The sequence below is a fragment of the Lolium perenne genome, chromosome 7 (assembly GCF_019359855.2).
Source record: "Lolium perenne isolate Kyuss_39 chromosome 7, Kyuss_2.0, whole genome shotgun sequence".
Taxonomy (NCBI): domain Eukaryota; kingdom Viridiplantae; phylum Streptophyta; class Magnoliopsida; order Poales; family Poaceae; genus Lolium; species Lolium perenne.
In genome coordinates, this window is record NC_067250.2 from 80,928,186 (window position 1) to 80,938,787 (window position 10,602).

The 10,602-nt window shown below is 43.0% G+C and overlaps 1 protein-coding gene across 1 annotated transcript; it reads right to left on the minus strand.

Annotated features, from left to right (window-relative positions):
- Positions 1-7,970: 7,970 nt before the first annotated feature.
- Positions 7,971-10,280, minus strand: LOC139833627 (uncharacterized). Its single transcript, XM_071823953.1, has 2 exons — positions 9,155-10,280; positions 7,971-8,782 (listed from the first exon to the last, which is right to left on the minus strand). Exons 1-2 carry the CDS (start codon positions 10,278-10,280, stop codon positions 7,971-7,973), a joined length of 1,938 nt encoding a protein of 645 aa, XP_071680054.1.
- Between the last annotated feature and the right edge of the window lie 322 nt (positions 10,281-10,602).

The window sequence follows — 10,602 nt, forward strand, 5'->3', positions numbered from 1 at the left end:
ACTCTTTCGGCCTGTCCTCCGGTCTGAGGGTGATATGCGGTGCTAAAAGATAACTTGGTGCCCATAGCTTCGTGAAGCTTTTGCCAGAATCGGGCAGTGAAGTGAGTGCCTCGATCTGACACGATAACCTTGGGAACTCCGTGAAGACTAACAATTCGCAAGATGTAAAGGTCGGCTAACGCTCTTCCATGATCGGTGGTCTTGACAGGCAGGAAGTGAGCGACTTTTGTGAGCCGATCGACTATTACCCAAATTGAATCATGTCCACGGCTAGATCTAGGAAGGCCGGTGATAAAATCCATTCCCACTTCGTCCCACTTCCACACCGGTATTTGCAAAGGTTGCAGAAGTCCAGCAGGGTGTTGATGCTCAGCTTTAACCTTCTGGCAGATATCGCACCGAGCAATAAAGAACGCAATATCCCGCTTCATTCCGTGCCACCAAAAGGTGTCTTTCAGGTCTTGATACATTTTGGTCCCTCCAGGGTGAATAGAGTAAGGAGTATTATGGGCCTCCTCCATTATTAGGTTCTTCAGAGCAGGAATGCTTGGTACGCAAAGACGTCCGTTGTACCACAGAATTCCCTCAGGGTCGATAGAAAATCCAGCTACTCCTTCCTTGCTCATACGGTACTTGATTCCTTCAATACTCTCATGTCCCATTTGGGCTTCCTTGATCTGATCTTGTAAGGTAGGTCTGACCTCCATGGCAGCACGAAATCCGTGGCTAACTGATACGTCTCAAACGTATCTATAATTACTTATGTTCCATGCTAGTTTTATGACAATACCTACATGTTTTATTCATACTTTATATCATTTTTATGCATTTTCCGGGACTAACCTATTAACAAGATGCCGAAGCGCCAGTTCCTGTTTTCTGCTGTTTTTGGTTTCAGAAATTCTACACAGGAAACATTCTCGGAATTGGACCCCACGAAGACAGAAGTCAATATTTTGCCGAGACAGATCCAGAGAGTCGGAGAAGGGCCAGAGGGGGGCCAAGGGGCCCCCACACCATAGGGGGGCGCGGGCCCAACCCTGGTCGCGCTGCCATGTGGTGAGGGCACCCTGGGGCCCCTCCGAGGCTGCCCTTCCGCCTATATATTCTCCCATATGCGAAAACCCTAAATCGATCGGTCTTCCTCCACGAAAAGTTACGTAGCCGCCACCATCACGAAGCCAAGTTCGGGGGACAAAAGTCTCTGTTCCGGCACGCCGCCGGGACGGGGAATTGCCCCCGGAGTCATCTCCATCGACACCACCGCCATCTTCATCTCCGTTGCTATCTCCCATGATGAGGAGGGAGTAGTTCTCCCCCGAGGCTGAGGGCTCTACCAGTAGCTATGTGGTTCATCTCTCTCCCATGGTGTGATCTTTATGTGATCATGAGCTTTGTATCACTATTAATCTATGTGCTACTCTAGTGATGTTATTAAAGTAGTCTATTCCTCCTCCATGATGTAAAGTTGACAGTGTGTGCATCATGTAGTACTTGGCGTAGTTATGATTGTAATCTCTTGTAGATTATGAAGTTAACTATTACTATGATAGTATTGATGTGATCTATTCCCCCTTTCATAGCTATTGGTGACAGTGTGTATGATATGTTAGTACTCGGTCTAAATTGCAACGGTCTATTATGCACTCTAGAGGTTACTTTAATATGAACTCCGGATTCACTCTCCACGGTGTGATGGTGACAGTGTGCACATCGTGTGTGATTCCTTTATGAAGTTGTGGAGCTTGTTTACTCCGGCTTGAGGTGTGCTTTGTAGCCCTACACAATGAATGGTGTTTGTTATCCAACAAGAGAGTGTTTAAAAGTAGCATTTATTTATTCAGTTATGTGATCATTGTTGAGAGTGTCCACTAGTGAAAGTACGATCCCTAGGCCTTGTTTCTAAGTATTGAAACACCGTTTCCAACAAGTTCTGCTACATGTTCGCTTGCTGCCATCTTTATTTTAGATTGCAATTACTACTTACAATCATCCATATTACTTGTATTTCACTATCTCTTCACCGAACTAGTGCACCTATACATCTGACAAGTGTATTAGGTGTGTTGGGGACACAAGAGACTTCTTGTATCTTAATTGCAGGGTTGCTTGAGAGGGATATCTTTGACCTCTACCTCCCTGAGTTCGATAAACCTTGGGTGACTCACTTAAGGGAAACTTGCTGCTGTTCTACAAACCTCTGCTCTTGGAGGCCCAACACTGTCTACAGGAAAAGAAGCGTGCGTAGACATCAAGCTATTTTCTGGCGCCGTTGCTGGGGAGGTAAGGTAAAAGGTATTCACATCCTCCAACTACTAAGCTATTAACTAGCATTGTTGCTAGTGTGTGAGTGCTCGAAGCTATTTCCTTTAGATTCTGCAATTATATCTTTTTGTTTCTTGTTTTTATTTCACTAGTTAGGCTTAATGGAAAACAACAACAAAATTAGGGATCTTTATGAAATTTATCTTGAGTTAGGACATGAGGTGTTTGCAGAGAAAATTAAAAAACCTATGGAACTTTATATGCATGCTAATTGCAATGTTATTAGTACGAATGATTTGAACACCATTGTTTCTAATGCTATGGAAAATTCTAAGCTTGGGGAAGCTGGTTTTGATGAGCATGATATTTTTAGTCCCCCAAGCATGGAGGAGAAAATTTTCTTTGATGATACTTTGCCTCCCATTTATGATGATTATAATGATAGTGGTATTTTGGTGCCACCTACTATGGAGGATAAAGTTTATTATGATTATACCATGCCTGCAATTTATGATGATTACAATGATGGTTGTGATAGTTTTACTCCCACTATTACTAATAAAATAGATTATGTTTATGTGGAGAGTAATGATACTTTTATGCATGTGAATAAGAATGCTTTATGTGATAGTTATATTGTTGAGTTTGTTCATGATGCTATTGGAAATTATTATGAGAGAGGAAAATATGGTTGTAGGGATTTTCATGTTACTAAAACACCTCTCTTTTTGCTGAAAATCTTGAAGTTGCGCTTGTCTTGTTTTCCTATGCTTATTGCATTATGCTTACATGACTTGTTTATTTACAAGATTCCTTTTCATAGGAAGTGGGTTAGACTTAAAAGTGTTTCTTATTTGCTTTTAATGCTCTCTTTTGTTTCAACTCTTATTTCTTGCGAGAGCATCATTAAAATTACTGAGCCCATCTTAATGGCTATAAAGAAAGCACTTCTTGGGAGATAACCCATGTTTTTATTTTGCTACTGTTTTGTTGTGTCTTGGAAGTTGTTACTAATGTAGCAACCTCTCCTTATCTTTATTTTATTGCATTGTTGTGCCAAGTAAAGTCTTTGATAGTAAGGTTGATACTAGATTTGGATTTCTGTGCAGAAACAGATTTTAGCTGTCACGAATTTAAGTAGGTCTCTCTGTAGGAAACTCAGAAAAATCTGCGAAAATTTATGAGTAATCCTCAGATATGTACACAACTTTCATTAAATTTGAGCTTCTTCATCTGAGCATGTTAAGTGCCTCGAAAAAATTCGTCTTTACGGACTGTTCTGTTTTGACAGATTCTGCCTTTTATTTCACATTGCCTCCTTTACTGTGTTTGAGTGGATTTCTTTGCTCCATTAAATTTTAGTAGCTTTAGGTAATGTCTAGAAGTGTTGGGAATGATTGTTTCCTCTCTGAACATGTGAATTTTTGATTATGCACTAACCCTTTAATGAGATTGTTTTGAGTTTGGTGTGGATGAAGTTTTCACGGATCAAGAGAGGAGGATGATATAATATGATCAAGAAGAGTGAAAAGTCTAAGCTTGGGGATGCCCCCGTGGTTCATCCCTGCATATTTCAAGAAGACTCAAGCATCTAAGCTTGGGTATGCCCAAGGCATCCCCTTCTTCATCAACAACTTATCAGGTCACCTCTAGTGAAACTATATTTTTATTCCGTCACATCTTATGTGCTTTACTTGGAGCGTCTGCATGCTTTTATTTTTGTTTTTATTTTAATAAATTCGGATCCTAGCATTCCTTATGAGGGAGAAAGACACGCTCCGCTGTTTCATATGAACACTGGTGTTCTTAGCTTTACTTTTAATGTTCATGGCGAAGGTTGAAAACCGCTTCATTTATTGCTATTTGGTTGGAAACAGAAAATGCTTCATGTGGTAATTGGTATATTATCTTGAATAATTTGATACTTGGCAATTGTTTTGAGATCTCAAATAGATCATGTTTAAGATCTTGCATCATGAAGTTTGAACCTATTAAGTGGAGAATTACTGTAGAGCTTGTTGAAATTTGGTTTGCATGATTGGTCTCTCTAAAGTCTAGATATTTTCTGGTAAAAGTGTTTGAACAACAAGGAAGACAGTGTAGAGTCTTATAATTCTTGCAATATGTTCTTATGTAAGTTTTGATGTACCGGTTCATACTTGTGTTTGCCTCAAACAACCTTGCTAGCCAAAGCCTTGTACTGAGAGGGAATGCTTCTCGTGCATCCAAAACCTTGAGCCAAAACCTATGCCATTTGTGTCCACCATAACTACCTACTATGTGGTATTTTTCTGCCATTCCAAGTAAATTGCTTGCGTGCTACCTTTAAAAAATTCAGTACTTGTCTTTGCAATACATAGCTCATGGGAAAGTAGCCTAAAAACTATTGTCGTAAAGAATATGTCGATTATGCATCTTATTTCTTATAAGTTGCTTGTTGAGCGGTAACCATGTTTCTGGGGACGCCATCAACTGTTACACTTTTGTTGAATATCATGTGAGTTGCTATGCATGTTCGTCTTGTCTGAAGTAAGGGTGATTTGCCACGAGTTGAATGGTTTGAGTATGCATATTGTTAGAGAAGAACATTGGGCCACTAACCAAAGCCATGTATCATCGTGGAAGTTTCAGCTTGGACATTAATCCTCAATCTCTTATGAGAATATTATCTGTTGTTGAATGCTTATGCGTTAAAGAGGAGTCCATTATCTGTTTTCTATGTTGTCCCGGTATGGATGTCCTTAGTTGATATCTATCAAAAACGAGAAATCAAATGCGATCTATCTCCTTGGACCTTTGTACAGGCGGCATAGAGGTACCTCTTTGTGACACTTGGTTGAAACATATGTAATGCAATGATAATCCATGGAAATCCGAGCTAATTAGGACAAGGTGCGAGCACTATTGGTATTCGATGCATGAGGCTTGCAACTTATAGGAGGTTTTATGCATAACACATATGAATTATTACTACCGTTGACAAAATTGTTTCCATGTTTTCAAAATAAAAAGCTCTAGCACATGACTAATCCCTGCTTCCCTCTGCGAAGGGCCTTTCTTTTACTTTATGTTGAGTCAGTTTACCTACTTCTTTCTATCTTAGAAGCAAACACTTGTGTCAACTGTGTGCATTGATTCTTACATACTTGCTTATTTGCACTCATCATATTACTTTGTGTTGACAATTATCCATGAGATATACATGTTGAAAGTTGAAAGCAACTGCTGAAACTTATATCTTCCTTTGTGTTGTTTCAAAGCCTTCTATTAAGAATCTATTGCTTTATGAGTTAACTCTTATGCAAGACTTGTTGATGCTTGTCTTGAAAGTACTATTCATGAAAAGTCTTTGCTATATGATTCAGTTGTTTAGTCATTCTCTTTACTATTGCTTTGAATCACTTCATTCATCTCATATGCTTTACAATAGTATTGATCAAGATTATGATAGTAGCATGTCACTTCAGAAATTATCCTTGTTATCGTTTACCTACTCGAGGGCGAGTAGGAACTAAGCTTGGGGATGCTTGATACGTCTCAAACGTATCTATAATTTCTTATGTTCCATGCTAGTTTTATGACAATACCTACATGTTTTATTCATACTTTATATCATTTTTATGCATTTTCCGGGACTAACCTATTAACAAGATGCCGAAGCGCCAGTTCCTGTTTTCTGCTGTTTTTGGTTTCAGAAATTCTACACAGGAAACATTCTCGGAATTGGATCCCACGAAGACAGAAGTCAATATTTTGCCGAGACGGACCCAGAGAGCCGGAGAAGGGCCAGAGGGAGGCCAAGGGGTCCCCACACCATAGGGGGGCGCGGGCCCAACCCTGGCCGCGCCGCCATGTGGTGAGGGCACCCTGGGGCCCCTCCGAGGCCGCCCTTCCGCCTATATATTCTCCAGATGAGAAAACCCTAAATCGATCGGTCTTCCTCCACGAAAAGTTACGTAGCCACCGCCATCGCGAAGCCAAGTTCGGGGGACAGAAGTCTCTGTTCCGGCACGCCGTCGGGACGGGGAATTGCCCCCGGAGTCATCTCCATCGACACCACCGCCATCTTCATTGCCGTTGCTGTCTCCCATGATGAGGTGGGAGTAGTTCTCCCTCGAGGCTGAGGGCTCTACCGGTAGCTATGTGGTTCATCTCTCTCTCCCATGGTGTGATCTTTATGTGATCATGAGCTTTGTATCACTATTAATCTATGTGCTACTCTAGTGATGTTATTAAAGTAGTCTATTCCTCCTTCATGATGTAAAGTTGACAGTGTGTGCATCGTGTAGTACTTGGCGTAGTTATGATTGTAATCTCTTGTAGATTATGAAGTTAACTATTACTATGATAGTATTGATGTGATCTATTCCCCCTTTCATAGCTATTGGTGACAGTGTGTATGATATGTTAGTACTCGGTCTAAATTGCAACGGTCTATTATGCACTCTAGAGGTTACTTTAATATGAACTCCGGATTCACTCTCCACGGTGTGATGGTGACAGTGTGCACATCGTGTGTGATTCCTTTATGAAGTTGTGGAGCTTGTTTACTCCGGCTTGAGGTGTGCTTTGTAGCCCTACACAATGAATGGTGTTTGTTATCCAACAAGAGAGTGTTTAAAAGTAGCATTTATTTTTTCAGTTATGTGATCATTATTGAGAGTGTCCACTAGTGAAAGTATGATCCCTATGCCTTGTTTCTAAGTATTGAAACACCGTTTCAAACAAGTTCTGCTACATGTTCGCTTGCTGCCATCTTTATTTTAAATTGCAATTACTACTTACAATCATCCATATTACTTGTATTTCACCATCTCTTCGCCCAACTAGTGCACCTATACATCTGACAAGTGTATTAGGTGTGTTGGGGACACAAGAGACTTCTTGTATCTTAATTGCAGGGTTGCTTGAGAGGGATATCTTTGACCTCTACCTCCCTGAGTTCGATAAACCTTGGGTGACTCACATAAGGGAAACTTGCTGCTATTCTACAAACCTCTGCTCTTGGAGGCCCAACACTGTCTACCGGAAAAGAAGCGTGCATAACATCACTAACCAACTCTAATCCAAATTCTTCAAACTCTTGATATAGCAAGGGTTGCTCGACTTTTAGTCGGTTGTTGAGGGGAACATGGTTCTCTGCTGAGGGCGTCGGCGGCTACGTTGGCTTTTCCAGGGTGGTAATGGATACTGTGATCGTAGTCTTTGATCTACTCGATCCACCTTCTCCGTCGCATGTTCAACTCTCTCTGAGTGAAAATATACTTAAGGCTTTTGTGATCAGTGTAGATGTCACATCGATTTCCAATGAGATAGTGGCGCCAAGTCTTGAGGGCATGAACTACGGCGGCTAACTCCAGGTCATGGGTGGGGTAGTTGGCTTCATGAGGTTTGAGTTGTCGGGATAGATAAGAGATAACTTTACCTTCTTGCATTAAGACACTTCCAAGACCAAGCTTGGATGCATCACAATAGATCACGAAGTCCTTGGTGACGTTGGACATGGTCAAGATGGGAGCCGAGACAAGTCACCTTTTTAATTCTTGGAAACTCTCTTCACACTTATCCGTCCATTCAAACTTCTTATCCTTTTTGAGCAGAAGAGTCATAGGTTTGGCGATACTTGATAATCCTTCAACGAACTTGCGGTAATATCCTTCCAATCCGAGGAAGGATCTTACCTCCGTAACGTTCTTAGGGGGTTGTCATTCCACAATGGACTTGATTAGAGAGGGATCAACCGAGAGTCCTCCGGCAGATAGGATGTGGCCAAGAAATCCAACTTCCTTGAGCCAAAACTGGCATTTACTGAACTTAGCATAGAGTTGATGTTGTCTAAGGATACCCAAAACAAGTCTCAGATGTTCTTCATGCTCCTCTTCAGTTTTGGAGTAAACCAAGATGTCATCGATGAACACCACAACAAATTTGTCGAGGTATTCCATGAAGACTTTGTTTATGAGGTTCTTGAAGTAGGCGGGGGCATTTGTGAGTCCAAAGGACATTACGGTGTACTCGTACAATCCGTAACGGGTAGTAAAGGCAGTCTTGGGAATGTCTGATTCTCTGACTTTGAGCTGGTGATATCCGGTGCGAAGGTCTATCTTGGAGAAAACTTTGGCTCCATTCATCTGGTCAAATAGATAATCAATCTTGGGCAGAGGGTACTTTTTTTTTATGGTGACATCATTGAGCCTCCGGTAATCCACACATAAGCGAATGGTTCCATCTCTTTTGTCCACGAAGATCGTAGGTGATCCCCATGGTGAAGCACTAGGTCGGATCAGACCTTTCTCCAACATGCCATCCAATTGTCTCTTTAATTCGATCAGCTCTTGGGGGTTCATACGATATGGTCTCTGGGATATCGGTGCGGTACCCGGAATTAGCTCTATGATGAACTCGATATCCCGATCTGGGGGCATACCGGGCAATTCCTCCGGGAAAACATCAGGATACTCACAGACAATAGGAACTTGGTCAAGGGTGGGTCTAGAGATGCTTTTCTTGCAGAAGGCTTTGGATGAGTGTAAAGTGGTCGTGTATTTTACTGGTAGGCCTTGATCATTGGTTAGGGTAATGGATTTTTGGACGCAGTCAATGTGTCCCTTATACTTGGTCATCCAGTCCATTCCAAGTATTACCTCTAAGCCTTGAGCCCCTAAAACTATAAGATCGGAGTGGAAAGGTATACCTTGTATGATTATAGGAAGGTTTTTGCAAGATAGTCGGGTTTTAGCGGTGGATCCGGGAATTTGAACTAACATGAGGCGTCTCATGGTAGTCGGTTTCATCCCACTTTTCTTAACGAAGGGTTCGGTAACGAATGAATGAGATGCTCCTGAATCAAAAAGAACTCGGGCGGGAGTGGAGTGAACTAGGAACGTACCCATCACAATGTCCGGAGCTTCCTCAGCCTCTTCAGCGTTGGCATGGTTCAGGTGTCCATGGGCGGCATTGGCTTGCTTCTTGATAGCAGGCTTCTTTCCTGATGCAGTTCTAGCTTGAGCTTGGTTGGGCCTTGGTGCATTGGCGCGCTGAGGCGTCTTCATCTTGGTAGGGCACTCACGAGAGAAGTGCCCCGGCTTCCCGCAAGCGAAGCAACCATCTCCCTGAGTACGAGCTGGGGGATTGGGGCGAGGATTGTTGTTGTAACCTCCTCCTCCGGTACGATACTGTGGAGCTGAACGGTTGGTGTTGAAGGTGTTGGGATGGTATGTAGGAGCTGGGGTGGAGTTCCTCTGGGGCGGATTAGATGATTTGGCAGGAGGTGGGCTGCGGTACTTGGGGTTGCTGGGTCCACTCTGTTGCTGTTGCATCTTGCGCTTCCTGGTCTCATAAGCAGCCTTGCACTTGGATTCCACCATGATGGCAGCATCCACTAGCGCCTCCAAGTCGGGGTAGGGTACAGCCACGAGGATACTCTGGATCTCTTCATGCAGACCATTCATAAAACGGTCGCGCTTCTTCTCATCAGTGTCGGTGTCCTGAGGGGCGTACCTTGCTAAGGTGTTAAACTTGTCGAGATAATCCACCACATTGGAGTTATTCTGCTTTAAGTTGAAGAACTCGTCACGCTTCATCTTGATTAATCCCGTAGGAATATGGGCCTTGCGGAACTTGGCGGTGAACTCTTCCCAGTTAATGACATGATCAACAGCTTGCATAGCTTTGACGTTCTCCCACCAGGCTCGTGCAGGGCCGAAAAGAAAATGGGTGGCGAGAAGAACTTTCTCATGATCTCCCACGGCAGCGACTTCCAAGTTGTTCTCGATGGTGCGGAGCCAATCATCCGCGTCGAGGGGAGCGGTGCATTTAGAAAACACAGGGAGATTGGTATTCTGAAAATCCCTAAGCCGTGACCTTGGGGCTTCTTCTGCGTGTCCATCCCCCTCTTCATTGCCACGGTTTCCCGCAGCAGCTTGAGCAATTTGCCAGAGTGCGGCTATGCTGGCTTCACTTTCTGCGCGAGCGCGCTGGCGGTCCTCCATTAAAAGGCGCAGGATTTGGGCCATGTCAGGATCCGGGGGTGGTGGTGGGTTTTCGGAAGTGGAACCTCCACGGCGAGTCTCAACCATCTGGGGAGGTAAAGATGAGAGACAAGGTATGAGATGACGGAAAAAACTTCGGGAGTGCAAGTGCTTGCCAAGGGGAAGGAATGTATATGCATGAAAGAAAAAATTTCCGGAAAGTAAAAGCAGCAAACAACACAAAATCAAACATCCAAACCACAAACGTCGGTACTACCAAAATCTTCGAGGTTCACAACCAACAAGGTCACGTAAGGACCAACATAGTACGGCGTTACATCGGGGACAACATCTCATAACATAAGTC

What these genes read in the sequence shown, in the direction of transcription:
- LOC139833627 (XM_071823953.1), bottom strand. Translation starts at nt 10,280, where the DNA reads ATGGCCCAAATCCTGCGCCTTTTAATGGAGGACCGCCAGCGCGCTCGC. An exon ending in AGCTCCGGACATTGTGATGG is followed by an intron (nt 8,783 to 9,154) that starts GTACGTTCCTAG and finishes ACTCATCCAAAG; the next exon opens with CCTTCTGCAAGAAAAGCATC.